Source organism: Lontra canadensis, unplaced genomic scaffold (assembly GCF_010015895.1).
Source record: "Lontra canadensis isolate GAN:19392208 unplaced genomic scaffold, GSC_riverotter_1.0 scaffold3, whole genome shotgun sequence".
NCBI classification, from domain to species: domain Eukaryota; kingdom Metazoa; phylum Chordata; class Mammalia; order Carnivora; family Mustelidae; genus Lontra; species Lontra canadensis.
The window spans coordinates 21,252,435-21,272,390 of record NW_022630997.1 but is presented as its reverse complement, the minus strand read 5'-3'; the positions used below and the strand labels follow the sequence as shown (position 1 = coordinate 21,272,390).

Here is a 19,956-nt window from a genome sequence, read left to right as displayed (position 1 = left end):
TGCCGGGTACTTTGAATGTGTCATCTGGAAGCGTCTCCCAACATCCCGTGGAAGGAACAGAGGCTCAGAGAGGTTAAGTGGCAGGGCTAGGGTTGAAGAGCAGGGCGAGCTGAGCTGAAAGCCAGGTGGACACTTCCTCTCCAGCCAGTGCCTCCTAATGCGACTCTGGGGTGTGATCTGGCAGGTCAGGTTCACTTGTCGTTTCTGCTTTATGTGGGGAAAGATGAGTGAAACAGAGAGGTGCTTTCGTGGATGCCCATGGAAAGATGGGGAATTACTCTCTTTATCTCATAGGCTGGAGACCGTCTCTGCTGTTCTGGGCCAGACGTTAGACCCAGTAGCATGACTGGGGTAGGACAACCTGGTCCCCTCTTTGTGACCAGGATCCTTGTTTTCTGGCAAAGCCAAATTCTTGGCCGGAATACTCCAAGGGAGAAATTGAGCATGTGATAAAGGGAGATGTGTCCAAAAGCGTAATAAAAGAGAAAAATCAGCTTTGTTTTAATTGTACTGAGCAAAAAATGATGCTAATGTTTGCACAGCTGGTACTTACCCAAGTTTCTCAACTAGGAAGATGACCTACCCTTTGTTTTTCCTTCTACCACATATATTTTATGGACCATCTCTCTTCAGTTTTACATACAATGTTGGTGAGTTTCCTTATCCTTAACAATCTCAATGCTGGCACAGGAAGCACTTGGGATTTCACTCTCTTCTAGTTGTTCTAGAAACTCTATTATTATTAGTGGGGCTTGCACACCAGCTGGAGCGTCCCTTCCTCTCAGGGACTCTGTGAGCTCTTACCAAATAGAGATTTAATTTAACCGCTTCAGAACAGTTCGGCTTATAGGTAAAATTCAACTTGCATATTAGCAGGGAATTGTAAATTCCCAAACTCCTCCCCTGTTTTAGGAAATAAGGAGAGAAAACACTTTTTAAATGCTACCTCCTTAGAGGAAGTTCAGACATGCCTGCCCTGTCTACATTCTTCTGACAAAAGCTACAAATAAATCAGTCAGGGGCTGCACAACTTTCTTCCAAATCACACTTAGAGATAAATCACCAAAACTCTTTAATCTTTTCAGTTTGTTTAGACCAGTGGTTCTTAACTGGAAGTATTTTGTACCGGCCCCTCCCCTCCCCCACTGCCCCAGGGGACATCTGGCAAAATCTGGAGACATCTCTGCTTATCGCTGCTGGGGAGGGGTTGGTATTGGCATCTAGGGGGCAGGGGAAGCCACGGGTGCTGCTAAACATTGCAAGGGCACAGAAGCCGGAATGACAAAGAACCATCTAGCCCCAAAGGCCAGCTGTGCGGAGGTCGAGACACCCTGAGTTAGGGTAAAGCTCTAGGCGGAAAGGAAGACACAACTGTCCCCTGGGATGTGTCCAGGGCCCTCCGCCAGACTGGTCATGAATCAAGTCATGCCAAACAAAGGATTCAAAAAATGGTGCGAAGAGCTATCACCTTAGGAGTGAGATTCCTATGTTTACTCAGCTTAATTCCCTCCCCTCCAAGGCCCAGGTGCCACTTTCTTCTCCATGTTTTTAGGAGAGAAGAAACGTAGAGACTGCTCAGCCTGGACCCCTCCGGCTCTGGAGTCTGTGGGGTCCTGAGACTGCGCTTCTCCGTGTGGAGCACAGAGCAGAGGTGAGAGTGCCCCTGCACCTAATCCACTGTGAAATCCTCGGCAAGCACCTCAGGAGCCATCAAGGAGCCAAAGCCACATCCATGAACCAGAGGCCGGTGCCATGGTGTGCTGCTCCGACAGACACACCGATCGGAAGCCTTAGCACTTTCGTGTCTATCTAGGCACGGTCTGAGTCTTTAAAGGCTAATGGATGGTTATGCAAAGACACAGGGAAGTTGTCTGATTATTCCTTTTATCAAAATCATCTCTGGAAATGGCACACTCAGAAACTCATTCTAACTCTTCAGGTTTGTCCCTTCCAAATTATCTCACTTCCTCCCTCCTCCTGTACATCCTCCCATCCGTACCTAACAATCACATAATCAGGAAGTTATTTCTTAGTTCAGGTTTGGTTTCTTCTGATGACTCTAGCATTAAAATATAGCTATGCTAGGTTAACAGAAAATCAATGAATAGTAAATCCAATGGGCTAATGCCCTCATGATGGCGCCACACGATTCCTTAAACACAGCCTGCACTGGGGGACTCATTCACTCTCAACTGACTGACTAAACCACCATTTCAGCACCCTCTCTGATCCAGGTCCTGTCTAGGCCCTGGAAACACAGGTCTGAGCAAGATGTGGAGCTGAGGGTCTTATAGACAGGCAGAGATCTCAGGGGGGATTAGAGATAAAGGGGGCAGTGCAAGGTATACAGGATACTACACCATGGGGATCTCCCCCTATGTGAGATCAGGAAAGGCCTCCTGAGCACCAGAGATTTAAGGCAATATCTTCAAGGAGCTTGTAATATGTTTAAGGAGATTAGACTGGGACCCAGCATAATCAGAGAATAGGTATGCGCTGAGTGTAGATGAGAGGAGACTCAGAGCCAAGGAGAGCTCTCTGAGGGCTGTAGAAACTATAGGAGGTTTCCAAGAGGGGGCACCTCAAGCTGGGCCCTGAGGATGGGTAGGGTTTGGTGTCATAAAAGTGAGAACATAAACAAAGACCAAAAAACACAACCCATGATGTACGGCTGTTTGGAGTAGCGGGTGTGTTTAGGAAGAAATCCTTGTAAAGTAAGAAGAGGCAAACACCAGAGATTACTGAGCTATCATTCTAAAGGAGGGCTTAGGCCTTCATGTATGTTTCAGGGAAAGGTTTTCTGTTCTGGTCATAACAACCCTTCTCCTGAGTTATCAGGAGTCAGGCGTCACCACTCCAGCTGGGACCAAAGCAACCTTGCCATGACCTTTTAGGTTGTTGTACTGACATGTGTTTCCAGAAGTTAAGATGAGCTGAATAAGGTGGCTCCGACCTCTTCTCCCTATACATAAAGAGCTTGTGGGTTTCGGGGGAAGAGAATAAATAAGACAAGAACTTGTGAGGAAGGCGAACAATTGCTCCAGAAATGAGTCTGTGGCCTATAAAGAAAATTTTCTTTCATTTTCTCTCAAGGAGAATGTCCTCTGAAGCAGAACTCAGTCTCCCAATATCTGTATTCAGCCTTCAGCGTGGGGAGGGAAAGGACTGTGTGTGTGTCTGTGTATGTGTGTGTGATAGATATGGGCCCAGTGGGGAAAGAACAAAGGAAGGCTGGAGAGGAGGCCCCTGCTCCCCCCATGCTGGAACTGGGTGGGGTGTTGGCACTACTCAGTATCACAGGCCTTGGCCTTGGGGCTGCCAATCTGTACAGCAGACAGCTAGGAACCACAAGTTGTGCATGGTTTGGGTGACAAGGTAAAAACTAACTTTGAAACAGAATAAAACTGGCAACGTTTGGAGGTGTTCAGAAGATCATCTTCGTGATGGAGGACAAAGCTTAGAGGCAAAGGTATGGCTAGTGGACTCTCGAAGACAGGAGAAAGGGGGTGTGAAGTGACAAGGTAGGGGAAGCCTAGATTAGGGTGGTGGCAACTAAAATGGAAGAGCAGATTCAGGGAAAGGGCATAGCAGAGGCTTTGGGAAGAACACAGGCCCTCAGATACGTGGCCTGCCGGCTGACAGGCACAGAGGACTAGGCCTGCTCTATGGGGAGGGATGCCATGAATGCACTGAGCCTGAGGCCATGGGAATGTCAAGGTGTTCGGAAGAGAAATCAGGTCAAAGACGGACACCAGAGAGTTACTGGCTTACACAAATGAAACCGGAAGAACGGATGAAGCCCAAGGACATGAAAGATAATATTCTTTCCCCAGCACCTGCTGTGCCAGGCACCGCATGAAAGCTCTCCCATGCACAATTCCAGAATTCTCCTGTCACAGGGCAGGGACTCTTATCTCCATGTACAGAGGAGAAAATCTGAAGAGTGGAGAGGCAAAGGGCAGGCCCAAAGTGGTACAGCTGGCAACTGGGAGCACTGGGATTCCAACCCAGGTCTGTCCACTCCAGAATTCAAGCTCTTCACCACCACATTATTCTGAAAGAAGAGCGGAGGACTGAGGACCAAGCGGTATAGACGCTCTCAGTCAGCACAGGGGGAAAGGAGGAGAAGCCAGCAAAATGCCCACTGAGGTAGCAGGAAAACCAGGACTTAGCTCACAGAGAGCTAAGTGGGGGTGGCCAGGGGCCCTTCAACATAGGGGCCACCAGACAATGGAGGAGGAGGACAAGACTTTCTGTCACAATTTATTAAGAAATTCAGAAAGACAAGTGATTCTTTCTTAATATTTGATTTGAGTTGTTTCTCTTATTTGGAAAAGACTGAAAAACCAAGCCCCCAAACATAATCATTTCACCAAATCACACGTGTACTTTACCTGAAGCTGTCCCCGGAGGAGAGGCTGGCTTTGAGGAGTTATTTGGCTTGATAGATCTATTCACCATGGGAGCTTAAACACACAAACATACACATACATATAACAATCGTAGATACAGTTCATTGTGGAGGATTCACACTTAGGGAAAAATGCACCATGGAAATGATGGGACCAGGAAATTTGTGAAGAATGGGAAATACACTTAATAAATAGATAAGCCATGATAAAAGACTTCTCAGAAGAAACATCTTTAGAACAAACATATTAATGATTGAAGGGATAATCAAATTATTTTATGATAGGGATTTTGTTAAAGTGAACACTGGCTTGCAATTTTGGCAGCCAAACCTGTGGTCTAGGAGATGAAAGAGGTTTTGTTTTCTTCATCAAGAGAAGTGTATGGAACCAATAGTGGTGGGACCAAATTTCCACCTCTCCTGCCACATGCAACACACAGCACTTCTCTTGCATTTTCTGGGGTTTTGGAGCGAGGAACAATGTAATGTCTACTTATGGTTTCATGGTGGTGGGTGGCAGAGGAGTTCAGGTGGGTCTCGAAGCTGGGGAGGCGGGAGACGGCTGCCACTAATCGGCAGAGTGAAAACAGAGTATGACTGCTTCAGAGTCCAGTCCGTGAGATGAATAATGCTACTCAAAGAGGTGTCCTTTCTCCACAGTAACTCCATCTGGAGTGAAACTGCCCTGCTCCACTCCCAGTCTGAGGATACGTGGCACCAGCTTTCAGAAACCATTTGTCATCCCATTTGTTATGCCACGAAGGGCTTACCAACAAAACGTCTCCCTTCGCCTGAGACAGCATTACAATTCCATTGTCAGGACACAGAGCGTCTTTCGCTCTCTCACATCTTCCGCCCTCTGTGGACATCATTCTTGTGCCATAGTTTTGAGGCCAACATGGTGGCCTCTGGCTCTGTGAGGATTAAGTTTTAAAGGAAATCCCTCCTAAGTGAGAACAGTTAAATAAGAACCTAGATGCTTTTGGAACCTGAGATGGTAGTATTAGAGCACAGGAGGGGGTGGAGGAAGAAGGGTGTGAATGAGATGGGTCTGTCAGGGATGGGTCAGATGCCTCCACCATGAAGGTGGGGGGTGGGGGGGTGGGGGGTGGAATTTGTGCACCCCCTGCTGCTCCCTACCCAATAGTCTCCTGTGCCCCTCCCTCAACTGCTACAGCGTTCAGATGCTTAAAACTACAAACTCTTGCCTTTTTCAGCTGGGAGTGAACGGTCTTCTGTGGGGTGAATGTAGTTCTCATCTTCATCGTCCACAGGGACCACATAATCAACCTGGAAGAAGTACAGACGTGAATGAAGAGGAAGCTGTCCAATCCAGGCTTATAGTCTGGAAAGCAGTGTTTTGTTCTGTTTTTGTTTTTTAAAGATTTTATTTATTTATTAGACAAACACACACACACACACACACACACACACACACACACGGAGCACACAAGCAAGGAGAACAAAGGCAGAGGGAGAAGCAGACTCTGCTGAGCAAGGAGCCTGAGATCACGACCTGAGCTGAAAGCAGGTGCTTAACTGACTGAGCCACCCAGGTGCCCCAAGGAGTGGTTTTTTAAAATACCTTTTTTGAGACCAAATTAAGACACAATTAAATTCCTATGTGAAGTGTATAATTTGGTGGGTCTGGTGTACTCTCAGAGTGTGCAAGCATCACCACACTCTAAGTTTAGAACATTTTTATTACCCCCAAAAGGAGCCCAGTACCTTGAGTCACTTCTCATCTACCCCTTCCCCAGCCTAGTCAACCACTAATCTCTGTCTCTAAGATTTGCCCAATCTGGGTGTTGCATAGAAATGGAATCACATAATACATAGTGACTTCTTTCATCTAGCATAATATTTTCAAGTTCCACCACAGAGCATGTCGGTATGTCATTCACTTGTGTGGACAAACAACATTCCCTGTCTATGAATGTACCGCGTTTTCTTGGTCTATTCATCAGGTGGTAGACATTCGGGTTGCTCTCACTTTGGGGCTATTATGAATAATGGTGCCAGGGACATTCAGGTACATGTTTTTGTGTAGATGTAAATCTCTCTTGGGAATATACCTCGTGGTGGAATTGCTGGGTCCCATGGTAGCTTCCGTTTAAGTCTGAGGAACCGCCAAACTGTTGCTCCCTCTTCCATTCCTACCAACAGCGTATGAGGGCTCCAATTTCTCCACATCTTCACTGACATCTGCTATTGTTTGTCTTTTGAATATCACTATCCTGAGACAGGAAGTAGTGTCTAAGTATGGTTTGATTTGCATTTCCCTGGTGGTTGATGATGTTAAGCATGTTTTTGTGTGCTTCTTGGGCCTTCTTATATTTTTTTTAGAATAAAGTCTATTTGACTTCTCCGCCCATTTTTAATTGGGTTGTCTTTTTTATTATTAGGTTGGAAGAATTCTTTCATGCTCTATATAGAAACCTCTTATCAGTTATATAATTTGCGAAACTTTTTTCCCATTCTGCAGGTTGTCTTCTTACATCTTTGGGGGTGTCGCTTGCAGCAAAAAATGTTTGATATTGTGAAGCCCATTTTAACTACTTTAAAAAAAAAAAGAATTTATTTATTTATTTGATAGACAAAGATCACAAGTAGGCAGAGGCAGGCAGAGAGAGAGGGAGAAACAGGCTCCCTGCTGAGCAGAGAGTCTGATGTGGGGCTCGATCCCACAACCCTGAGATCACGAGCGGAGCTGAAGGCAGAGACTTAACCTACTGAACCACCCAGGTGCTCCCCATTCTAACTACTTTTTAACAAAACTACTGTTGTTCCTTGGTTCCGTATCTAAAACACCCCTGTCTAATACAAGGTCACAGACATTTATACGTTTGTTCTCTTCTAAGAATGTTATAGTTTTAGCTCTTACATTTAGATCTAGGATTTTTGGCTAGTTTTTGTCTTTGGTGGGAGAGGGGCCCACCTTCATGTTTTTGCATGTGGATTTACGGTTACCCTGGCACAATCTGTTTAAAAATGATTCTCTCCCCACTGAATAGTCTTGGCAACTTTGTCAATAATCAGTTGACCATAAATTGGGGGAGGAAGTGATTTTATATTGCTAGGAAGCAAAGGAGATAATCAGATTCCAAATGTGGTTTCTGCAACTCATCTTGGTGGGTAGGCCATGTGGATTCTAGAGAAACAGAGCCCAAACATTTAATGAGCACTTACTGGCAAGTGCTCACCTGAGTACTTCCCATGTGTTATTTCACTCAATCCTTACAACAACCCAGTAAGGTAGATGCTACTGTTGGCTCCATATTAAGATGAAGAATCTTGAAGAACCCAAGGCACAGAGAAGTGGAGTAGCTTGCTCACATCCTAATAGCAAAAAGTAGTAGAGTCGGGGTTCAAGAATCAGTTCAAGGATCCACACTCTCAGCCACTACATTCTAGGACCTTCCTGCCTTCCCCTTCTCTATCTTCTTTCTACCCTCCCTTCATTTAATTTTTATTTCTTATCTCTTTCTTTACCTCCAAACCTGGCCTCTGTGACCTTGGATAAGTTTTCAACCCCTTTGCACCTCGTCTGTACCATTTCCTTATCTGTAAAATGGGGATGACAGTACCTATTTCATAGGGCTCTTGGGAGGGCTTAATGGGATAAACATAAATCCTCAGAATACCAGTTGATTCCTAGTACTCATCAAGTGCCCACCATGCTTGTCCCTACAGCATAGATGCTCCTTCCTCTTAGGTATTGCTCCCTCCCCAACTCTCTGGTTAGTCTATACCCCCATACTTTTCCTGGAACCTGTACAGCAGAGCTAAATATTTTTAGTTATTTCTGCTTGTCTTGACTTCTTCTTTTTCTATCTAATGGTTCCGCAAGATCTTAATGTTGGCCTACATTTTTTTTTCTTTTTTAACCTCTTTCTTATCTTGACTGTCCATCTGCCCATTCCAGAATGCAGCCTCCTCCATACTTCTCCTTTCCCCACTGGTACAGACTTGCCTGAGCCACCTCCACAAGGCTGCTATTAGCAAAACTCTGCCTCTCCCCATGGGGGTCCACTCTTAGCTCTTCACAGAAATGGAGAGCCTTATATAACGCACTGTATTCATTTGTATTCTGTGTCTGAATTTATAACTCCATACAGATTTGCCAAATGCTGAAAGAATTCACAGAAAGCCCCTAACAGCCGGTCCCCGTGTCCTTTTTCCTGCTCAACTTCTTCCTGCCAGCCCCTTCTCACCCCAAAAGGTCAGCATCACCTCTCAGACAGAGACAACTGGCCAACAATCCTTTTTTTGTCAGCTTTCTGACTTAAACTAGCACTAGAGTAGAAGTCATACAGGAAACCACTTATGGAGGCAGGCAGGGAACAGCCTTGGGGACAAATGCAGAGGAAGGCTTTGTGCACGGCTCATATGAGTGGTGGGGACTATGACCAGTGCAAATAAGGGTCAGGGATTCGCAGCTAAGCTGAAGGGTTGCCATGAGGCTCAGCTGCTTTGAGGCCATGATGGCCCTATGTTGCCAGGCTTTCTGTTTTCAGAAGCAACTAGAAAATGGGATTTTGTAAAAAATCTAGAATATGCTAGGAAGGAACATATGACACACCAAATCTTCCGTGTATGAGGCACTGTATTTAGTGTTTTATATATATGTTCTCTTACTAAATCCTTAAAATAACCTGAAGAGATTAAAAACTCAGGCTCAGAGAGGTTTTCTGGCTTGCCCAAAGTCACACAGCTAGTAAGGGTCAAAGTGGGATTTTGGGCCTAAACGCTCCCTCTATCTCATTTAAAAGTTTCTCTTTTCCATCTCCTGCTGGCCTACAAATTATATTAAGGTGGAAATGTGGGTCATTTTACAACATGTTTATATACTACAGGTTTTATCACCTTTGCCATTTAGAAACAAGTTATTTCTGGGGCACCTGGGTGGTTCAGCAGGTTAAGAGGCTGAAGACGTGAATAGACACTTCTCCAAAGACGACATACAAATGGCTAACAGGCACATGAAAAAATATTCATCATCATTAGCCATCAGGGAGATTCAAATGAAAACCACATTGATACCACCTTACACCACTTAGAATGGCCAAAATTAACAAGACAGTAAACAACATGTGTTGAGAGGGTATGGAGAAAGGGGAACCCTCTTACACTGTTGGTGGTAATGCAAGCTGACGCAGCCACTTTGGAAAACATTGTGGAGATTCCTCAAGAAATTAAAAATAGAGATTCCCTATGACCCTGCAATTGCACTACTGGGTATTTACCCCAAAGATACTGATGTAGTGAAAAGAAGGGCCATCTGTACCCCAATGTTCATAGCAGCAATTGCCACAGTCGCCAAACTGTGGGAAGAACCAAGATGCCCTTCAACGGATGAATGGATAAGGAAGATGTGGTCCATATACGCTATGGAGTATTATGCCTTCATCAGAAAGGATGAATACCTAACTTTTGTATCAACATGGACGGGACTGGAAGAGATTATGCTGAGTGAAATAAGTCAAGCAGAGAGAGTCAATTATCATATGGTTTCACTTACTTGTGGAACATAAGGAATAAGATGGAGGATATCGGGAGATGGAGAGGACAAGTGAGTTGGCGAAAATTGGAGGGGGAGACAAACCTGAGAGACTGCAGACACTGAGAAACAAACTGAGGGTTTTGTGGGGGTTGGGGGTTGGGTGAGTCTGGTGGTGGGTATTATGGAGGGCATGTATTGCATAGAGCACTGGATGTGGTGCATAAACAATGAATTCTGGAACACTGAAAAGAAATAAAATGAGAAAGGAAAAAAAAGTCTGCCTTTAGCTGAGGTCATGATCCTGGGGTCCCGGGATAGAGCCCCATGTCTGGCTCCATGCTCAGCGGAGAGCCTGCTTTTCCCCCTCCCTCTGCCCTTCCCTCCCCCTCTTGCGCTCTCTTCTCTCTCACACAAACAAATAAAATCTTAAAACACACACACACACACACACACACACACACACACAAAACCCCACAAGTTATTTCTTCAAAAGCTGCTGTAATATTATGTCCAGGGATGGTTTAAGAGTTGCCTTTATTGGGCACTTGGGTGGCTCAGTTGATTGGGCGGCTGCCTTAGGCTCTGGTCGTGATCCTGGAGTCCCAGGATCGGGTCTAGCATTTGGGCTCCCTGCTCAGTGGGGAGTCTGCTTCTCGCTCTGACCCTCCCCCTTCTCACATGATCCTCTCTTTCTCCTTCCCTCAAGTAAATAAACAAAATCTTAAAAAAAAAGAAAGGGGGAGTCGCCTTTATTGTTATTTTAATTCTGAGACCATTATACTTGTAGGCTTGTTCTAATGGCTAATTTTGAGGGCTTGCCTTTGTCCTTATTTAAAATGCAAGTAAGGTACTAGATATTTGGCCTTGTCAGGCTTTCCTACAACAGTCTGAATGGGTTTATCCGTGCCTTTTCAAACTGGAGCTATTCCACAGGGAATGAGACCCATAAAACACGGGTGCTGACAGAGGGGAGATGACGAGATAAACCCAGAGTGGAGTCCAGGACAGTTGGCTCGGGTGGGTCCCAGGAGAGCAGGGGCTCAGGTAAAAGGGAGTGAGAAGCAAGAGGTGCCAAAGGGAAGTGAGGGGCCAGGCTCCTCCACAGGCTGCACAGGGCCTCCCTACCACTAGGGGTCTCCATATTTGTCCCATCGCACATCTCTGCATCTCGCAGGAGAAATGTTAAGTGGAGAGAAAAGAAGGTAGAGGAAAGAAAGCAAGGCAGAAAAGGAGTATAAGGATAGGGAAATCCCTTACAGAGGAAGGAGAAGGTTCACAGGAAACCAAGGAGAGAGAGAGGGAGGCTAATAAGAGGCGCACAGATCCAGAACTGGTATTACCCATACCCTCTGGAAATGAAAATGCTTAAAATAAGGCCACATATGCCTTCTTAGAGAGAAAAACCTCCTTTCTGTTTACCAGTGCAGAGTTTGAGGGGTGGGTGGTTAATCTTGGGCAGAGAGAGGGGCATGGAGGAGGTGGCCAGACCACCTGGGCCCCTGCCCTCATCTCTCCTCCCCCTTTCTCCCGCCCCTTCCCCCTCCGCCCTGCATCCTGCTTTCCCCTTGGCCTGGGAAGCCTTTGGGATAGATTTACGTTACCTCATCCTCAAGTTCTTTGGGTTTGGGTGGGACTTGAGGTTTCTGAAGAGAAGTCAGTGACGGCAGAGTGGAGGTCACTCTGGCTCTTGCTTTTGCCAAAGGCCAGTCGGGCTTACTGGGAAGTGTCTTGCTGAAGGGCGGAGACTGCCGCTGGCTTGACCGATTGTCTTGAAAGGAACAACCACAAAGTGTAAGATGAAAGGGACTCTGGATCATTCCCTGGGCCAAAGTATAAAACCACCTGTGGCGTCTCTGTAGTCACCAATGATTAATCTGGGCATTCCTTAAAAGTATAAAATGACATTCAGGCAAAAAATCAGCTGCCCGTTGACTTACATTATAAAAACCGAAAGAATGTCCTCATCAAAAACATCCTCCCAGGGGAGTGATGGAGACCCACTGGCTGAGGAGCACTGACTGCCCAGCATGCTGCCCAACAGAGTGGAGGCATGCCCATGGCTGCAGAGTGGCCTCAGAGGGTGTGCTCCTCAAAGCTTCACTCTGCTCTATGAACACTTAAGGACAGGGATGGACTCTCAATCCTCCTTACATGTTGGAACCACCTGGGGAACTTTATAAGAAAATGCCAAGGCCCAGGCCCCGCCCCGGACACACTAGCTTGAACTTGTGGGGAGGGTCCTGGCACTATAGGTCTCAAAGTTTCCCAGGTTATTCTAAGGTGTCTTCAGAGTTGCAACTACTCATCTGAGTGAACCTCCATGTTCTTCCCCTCAGTGATTTCCCTCAGATCATGGAGAGCCCGTGAGTTACCCCTTGTTGGGGACTGTGTCCTGAGCACGTGTCGGGGAATGAGTGTAGGCTCCCAAGCTGAATGGCCCTGAGTTGGGTCCCCTGCTCTGCCTCTCACTGGCTGCGCTTATTTGGGCTGGTTATTCGTGGCTCAGCCTCTCCAGGACTCATATTCCTCATTTTTAAAGTGGGGAGGGTAATATCCACCTTAGAGGGGTTTGGTAGGGAGTAGGAAGAAAGCAGTGAGGGCGGGGTGGGGGGAGCGGTGTGTCTGGGAGAGTGGATGCCTAACAAACAGGACCTGATACACGGATGTGACATGGTGTGGGGGGACGAGACGACAGGGAGTCTGTGCAGTGGAATCTGAGCACAGACTCAGACACACACATTGCAGGAAGATCTCAGCATAGGAGTAACCTGGCTTGTCCCCATCCTGGGAATAGCCTAGGTGCTCACACTGGCTTCCGCACAACTCCCCCCCCACCCCCCCGCCATCCTTAGCTTCTTGCACCTGCTGCCACCTGCCACATCCCCACCTGTTTTCCTCCGGGGCCGCTCCTGCCTTGCCGAAAGTGTGTGGTTCACTTCCTGTTGGATGCCTCCTCGGAAGCCTCTTTCTGGGTGCTGGAGCTATGCTTAGGTCTAGGGCATCTGCTTTGCTGTGCCCATAACTCTGTCAGGTTTTCTAGTTTTACTGGCAGCTCCTGGAGTTTACTGGGTTTTTTTAATGTAAGATCGAAGCCCATCAGAAGCCGCAAAACACAGAAGACAAGCTTTGAAGAGCATGGCCTTGAATGAGCTGCCACGCCACCCTCATGGTAGTTTCCTAGCCTGTAACATGGGCCCACTGCAGCCGCTTCCTTCCCAGGGCTGTAATGCTTGAACTAGTTCACAAATACGGTGGGCAGCATGCGAGGTGGAGCTGTGAAAGCATGGATGTTGGGGGCTGGGAAGCCCAGCATGTGTCCTTGCCCTGCCACTTGCAAGCACTGGGCCCCATTAGTTCACTCTTCCTGACCTCACTTTCTTCCTTTGTAAAGTGAGGATGAATACCTCTTCCATAAGATTCCCGAGAGTGTAGAAGTAGGCCACTACTGTAACTATAAAACTCTGGGAGTATGTCTGTCTCGCTTGCTGCTGAATGCTCAGGGCTCAGCATAGCTCTGGCATACAGTAGGTGCTCAGTAGGTTAATTGTGGCATGAAGCAAGGGGCCATGCTTGGTGCCCTGTGAGGAGGCAGTTAATGACAATGATAACAGACGTGGAGCCCTTTACACATAGGGACATGGTACAAATGCTAGCATCACCCTCATCACAGACACGCTCTACCCCCCCCCACCCCTGCTGAGCTTTGTTACCCAGAATACAGGCTTCTCCTTGGGGGACATTAAAAACCACACTCAGGCCTGGAGGCTCCATCGGAGCCGTGCCCATTAACCTACAGCTAATTCCAGACTTAGAGCTCCTTACCCTCATCCTAAGCCCCCCGTTAAAAGCCACAGTCTACGCTCAGTGTGTGACCTGCCTGTGAGAGGATGGGCATGAGGAAGGAGGGGGCAACAGCAAATACTGGGATCCTTGAAGATCACCTTTGTTCTGTACAGAAACCTCAAGAGAAATTCCAGAGCCTTGTGTGCAACAAGACCAAAAAGCAGCAGGACTGATCTCAGGGTTGATTTCTCATGGGACTATCTGGAGACTATCTGGTGGTGGAAAGTCATCAGGGTGTGTTCCTTTTATCTTTCACCTGTTTTCAACATGGGCGATTTAGGAAGAGGACTTTTCCCCCCTTGAACGGGCAAGTTTTCCATTTGGGGCGCCGTGGTTTCTGAGTGACCAGATGACCAGTGTTGGGGTGGTGAGAATGGGAGGCGCCCACCGTCCTGCCAGCCTGCTTGCCTCCATTCCCCTGCCTGGCAGGCTGAGCGCCCAGGGTCTGGGGGGCTGCCTCACCTATGTACTCGCCCCTGGCGAAGGGCAGGGCTGGGTGGACGGTTCTTGTCTCCTGCTCGCCGGGCGGTGGCTCGTAACTGTCGTCCCCGGTCTCCTCAGCAGGCAGCACGTACATCTCTGAGTCCGAGTGCTCGTCTGGGTGTTCGTAGTCACTGTCCTGCAAGGGCAGACCCCAGGCTCAGTGCCCCATCCAGGCTCCGTCATCAGCCCAGCTCCGGCTTTAGGAGGCGGGAGCTGCTCCCCCAGCATAGGGACCAGAGAGCGAGCTTGGAAGGGTTGGCTAAGCAAGGCTGGGCAGCCATCAGAGGCAAAGCTGGGGTTGAGGCCAAGCCTTTCTGGTCCCAGAATTTATCACCTGAACCACTATCCTGGGGGAGCATGTGGGCCATTTAACAGGAAGTGTGGCTGAAACTCTGCGTGTCTGCAAAGAAGAGCAGTCGGAGATAAAATACATTTTTTAGAGGACAGAAAAAGGACCCGATACAATATACTAGAATACAATAGAAGAGAATATAATACACTAGAATAGAACGACCAATAAGTTTCATTGATCACGGATGCTGAGGTTTGAGGGAAAAGATCAATAAGGGGAGACACAGAACATACAGATACCTTTGAGATGAGGTCTGTTTGTTTTTTAACAGGGTTGGTAAGCTGCAGGGTTGAGGCTTTTCATCTGACCCAGACTCCATTCTCTTCCTTTTTTTTTTTTTAATATAAATTGTATTTAAGTCTACATTGAAATTATCAAATATTGAATATTCAATGTATATTGAAAATACATTGGCACAGTAACAGTTCAAAAGGATGTAAATAAAGTCTTCTTCCTGGCCTCTCAGTTCCTCCCCAGGGGCACCGCTCCTAGCTTCTCATGCATTTTGCTCAGAGATCCCTTAGCTAGACGCCACACCTGCATGTATTCACATGCAGGAAATAGTTGATCCAGGATGGAGGAAGTCCTCTGTACACGCCGCCTGACACCCTGCATGATCCGTGCAGGATTTGCCAGTGAATGCGCGGTGCACCTGCCTCCCGCTGGCCTCCTTCCCCTGCAGTCCTACACCGCCGCAGGTGTGGTGCCACAGGAGCCCCGTGTTGGTTCCACTGCTGTCTCCTCGGGGCAGGAGCAGGGCCAGCGCGGGCGGGCCAGGAAGGCAGTGTGTTTGCAATGAAGGATGCGAGAGGGAGTGAGAGCTGCTCCCCTGCTCCGTCTGTGGAGCAAGGGGGAGGGGGAGGAGTGGGGTGAACAGCAGGAGTGGGGCAGAGAGAGGCAGCTGACAAGAGAAGCTTCCCCAAGGTGGTGGAGGAGCACTGGGAGGGAAGAGGAGGTCCTCGTCCTAAACCCAAAGAGTCAGGAAGGGAGAGGGAGGGGCGAGGTGAGAAAAGCCTTGTAGGGGGGACTTTCCCAAACCCCTATTTCGATAACAACAGATAGGGAGGCTCAGTAATCCTTCCTGACTGTGAATACGAAATTCGGCTGAATAGAATAATGGCAATGATCATTACTATCATAACTGACATTTCCATGCACGGCCTACCTCATGGATCCCTTACCACAATCCTGTAAGAGTCTGTTTAAGCCCTTAGAGAAACTGAGGCATGAGGAGTGGAGTAGGAGAGGAGACTCTGTGGTCTGTGCTCTGGAGAAGCCAGAGCTGTTCTCGAACAGCTGGCCTGGGAGGTGGAGTGAGAGCGAAAGAGTGGCCCACGGTGAAAGCCTGGCTTGACAAGCTTGCTCCCACAGAGCCTGAGGCCCCTGGGACTCTCCTTAACCTTGTCAGTGAGAGGACCTGATCCCTCTTGTTGTGACATCCCAGGGAGACGGTGGTGAATGGGCTGAGAAGATTGCTTTAATAACCATCTGCAAAGTGAAAGAAGAGGTAGGAACCCAGACGCACGTGCCTGGGTGGGAGCTAGTTTGGGCCTCCCATTTTAGGTCTGTATCCGTGGAGCAGGCGCAGGCCTTCCTAGACCTGATTACCTGGAGGCTGGGGAGCAGGGCGCATCCTGGGGAGGACATGGAGGTCCTCACAGTCCCGTGGGCAGAGCACCCTGACTGAAAGGACCAGGCTGGCCAAGGAGGCAGAGAAGATAGAGGAAGAGCAACTCCCTGTCAGATGCTCCTGGCAGCCTGACGCGGACACGGGGCTGCCTACGGAACTGTAACCCCTGTGAGGCCTGGGCTGAGTGTGTCTAGGTCTCAGCATGGAATGAATGAATGAGCTGAGCTGTTGCCCTGAGCTCTGAAGGAATCTAGGAGGAAACACCTGAGTGCTGAGCTGCCCCTTCATTCAGAAAATGTTTTCTGTGGCACGCGTACTATAAGCCCCTCCTATTTCCAGCGTAGTGAAATGATTGAATGCCCTTTTTTCAAGAGAATTAGAAAGGGGTCTATTCAAACTTCTGAAGGAACAATTTAAAAACACCTCCCCTCAAATTATTCTATATTCTGACAAACAAAATTCTTTTATTTATTCATTTAATCCTTGAGCAAGCATAATATGTTGGGACAGTGGGATGGAAACTTTGAAGAAGGGAATGTGTAATCAGGCAAAAACTTTCTCATATTGTCCATTCATTCAATCAATCAATCAATCAATCAGTTAATATTTATTAAGCACCTACTGTGTGCCAGCCATTGTGCTTGACTCTGAGCACAGTCCCTGCCTTCACAGAATGTACATTTTAGCAGGAGAAACCAGCAGTAAATAAATAGTGAATAACAGATAATAAATACATAATCAACCATAAAATAGCTGTCACTCGTGACAGATACACTTGAGGAAATGTTCAGGATCCTGAGACAGAGAGCAATGGGAGAAGGGACTCTACCTCAAGTGTAGGAAAGGCCTTCCTGAGAAGGAGACAGGGAAGCCAAGCCTGAAGGACAAGAAGGAGCAGAAGAAGTGAGGAAAGATGGGGATGCTCTTTAGTTTCTCTTCTCTCCCCTTCTTCCTTCGCCAGTCCAAGGTCCATGAGTTTGAAATCACTGAGCAGGCATGACCTTGACCGCTTGTTGTAGGCCTGAGGGCAGACCTGCGCATCTGGGCCATGATAGACAAGGCCCTGCCGAGGGGATGCAAGGAAAGCTGGACAGGTCTGCAGGGGCCAGATCTTATCTGGCCTGGAGGCCACAGGCCTGGATTTTGTTCTATGTACAATGGGAATCCAGTAAGGTCAAAGTAATTGTGAAGGGGGCGCCTGGGTGGCTCAGCTGGTTGAGCGACTGTCTTTGGCTCAGGTCATGATCCTAGAGTCCCGGGATCGAGTCCCACATCGGGCTCCCTGCTCAGCAGGGAGTCTGCTTCTCCTGCTGACCTCTCTCCTCTCATGCTGTCTGTCTCTCTCTCTCTCAAATAAATAAATAAATAAATTCTTTAAAAAAAAAATTGTGAAGGAAGGTTTACCCAATCCTTATGACAGCTGGGACCTTAACTTTGGTTGTTTGACTTTGGGACACAAGTCATCCCCTCCTCTCCAGGCTGATTTTATTTGTGTTTTCTAAGTCCCCACATGTGCTCTTTTTATCTAGCCAGGAAGCTCAATTTTCGCTGCCTGTCTGTGGATGCAGACCGGCTCTCAAGTTTGCTTCAGCTGGGGCTGGGTGTGGGCCACCAGGAGGGGGCGCCGCTGCAGTGCTCTGAGGGCTCCGCGGCGCCTAGGCCCAGGGAGGAACTCCACACCCAAGGGACCTGCAGAAAGGCCTTCTCAGTTCCCCTTTCTACAGTTTTCTCCGCAGAAAGAAGAGAGGCAGAGAAGGGAGGCACTCCTGCCTCATAATACTCTGGATAAATTCCAGATGGTGAACCCGTGTGGAGTTGGGCTCCAACTCAGGGGACAGGAGTCCTGGGCGCTCGTTCCACTGGGCCACTGAGTAACTGAATGGCCACGGGCAAGTCCTTTTCATTTTCCTAGTCTTGGTTTCCTTATCTGTACACTGGGGTGTGTGGCTGTGTGGAGGCCCTCTTGGATCCTGTCCAGATAAAACACACGTGGTGTGGAGCAGACGAACATTCTGAATGAATTTGATATCAATGAGGAATAATAGTTTTGTAAAAAGTTCTTAGGATGTTTTGTCCCTATAAGGCTTGACCCAAGAGAGAAGTGAGCAAGGGGCCCTGCGGGCTGCAGAACCACTGTGAAGAGGGTGACGGCTGACTCTGACTCATCACCCTGTTGGGGTCACTCTGTTGTCCCCAGCATCCGTCATGGTCCTCTTGGTCACAACAAGTTCCTTGGAGTCGAAAAGCCTGGCTTTGAGATTTGAGGGCCTGGGTTTGAACTTGGAAACTACAAGTCTCTTAAACTTAAAAACTTTAAACTTAAACTCTCTATGCTTCATTACCAATAAAATGAACAGGACTGATATTCGAAATGTTTGACAATAAGCATGGCTCAGATCCTGACCTAAGAGTGGCCAGGGGTCCCCTAATGTGCCAGGCATTCACTCGTAGGGCTCCTAGATAAGTCCCAGGAAATGATGGGGCACTGGGGAATTCAGGGCAGAGACCTTTGTTAACTGATACAGAATTATTTAAAAACATTTCACATTTGTTTTGGCTGTGCTGGTGAGAACTCCAAACGGCAGCACTGAAGATGGGGATAAGAATGCCTACACGTAGGGCTCTGGGGAGGATTAAGGGAGGTAATGTGGATGAAGCACTTAGCCTGGTACACGTTGGTGCCAGGTCAAGTCAGCCACTATGGGGTTCTTGCCCCCTTGTCTATCTGTTGGTGGCCCTTCCAGGCCAGCCATCTCCCCGCTGTGACGCACGGGTGACCAGCAGCATGTCCTTCAGAAACAAGCCCCTGTAAAGGTCTCCCACAGATCTCAGTGGAAACAACACCCTCCCTCCTGCTCCCAGGAGCAAATACTCACGAAATCATCGGACCACTGCTCCTCTTCATCAGCAGGGTTCTCTGCAATGGCATGTGGGAAGCAGAAGGCACAAGTGTAAATCTCAGCTGGCCAGCCCCACCGTGTCCGCCACTAGCCTGCAGCTGCCTTCTTTGCCTTTGGGCTCCCCGGTCTTGTTTACTTGGCTTTGAATAGTTATTACACTTATCTCATGTTCATCCGCTTTCAACTCCTCTTTAAAAAAAAGAATCAATTCTCAAATCAGAAAGGTAAGTCCCACTGAGGCAGAGACATGGTACATCTGAACCTCGACTGTCTTTGTTAAGGAGCATTTTGGGGACTTTAGAATAACCCTGGAGACACCTGCAATTCATACCATGTTGCTTCTCAGGATTTCTATGAATCAGTATGCGGATGTTGTAGTCGAAAGAGCACTGGAGAGGGAGTCACAATAGACCAAAATTCCCATGCAGGCTCTGCTCCTAACTGGTCAGAGAGTGGTCAAGACAGCTAACTTCTCTGGGCCTCAGTCTCAAGATCTGTAAGGTGACAGATCACTTCTGGGATTCTCTGTGGCCCTAACTTTCACTTTCTTATTGAAAAGATTTACCTGGTGCTTTAAAACTACATGCCAGGAAATATTTTCAGAGTAGTCTCTTAGAGATCTTATGAGGAAGCTGAGGCCCAGCAAAAATAAGTCATTTGCCCAAGGTCAGATAGCAAATAATAAAGCCAGGAGTTGAACCCTGCAGGCTGACTTCCAAGGGCATGCTGTGGGCTCCAGCACCATGCTACCTCACTGCCACTGTCCTTGGCTCCCCAGGCAGGATGAAAATGGAAATAACGGGTGTTAAGGAGCTTAGGTTCTTGAAGAATATA

General features: G+C 47.8%; 1 protein-coding gene across 7 annotated transcripts in view; it reads right to left on the bottom strand.

The window, feature by feature from the left end:
• The window catches only part of BLNK (B cell linker), an 89,699-nt gene that overhangs the window by 34,673 nt on the left and 35,070 nt on the right, over nt 1-19,956 (bottom strand). For 4 of the 7 annotated variants that reach the window (XR_004385709.1, XM_032883441.1, XM_032883422.1 and 1 more), the window contains 6 exons: nt 19,099-19,139; nt 14,575-14,640; nt 14,220-14,376; nt 11,516-11,682; nt 5,620-5,701; nt 4,395-4,466 (listed from right to left, as the gene is read on the bottom strand). Coding sequence is in view for 6 of the 7 variants with exons in the window: in XM_032883441.1 (XP_032739332.1) it covers nt 4,395-4,466; nt 5,620-5,701; nt 11,516-11,682; nt 14,220-14,376; nt 14,575-14,640; nt 19,099-19,139 (585 nt within the window). In the remaining variant the exon portion in view is untranslated. The remainder of the gene's footprint in view (nt 1-4,394; nt 4,467-5,619; nt 5,702-11,515; nt 11,683-14,219; nt 14,377-14,574; nt 14,641-19,098; nt 19,140-19,956) is intronic. The other 3 variants (XM_032883431.1, XM_032883458.1, XM_032883463.1) reach the window with 1 other exon arrangement.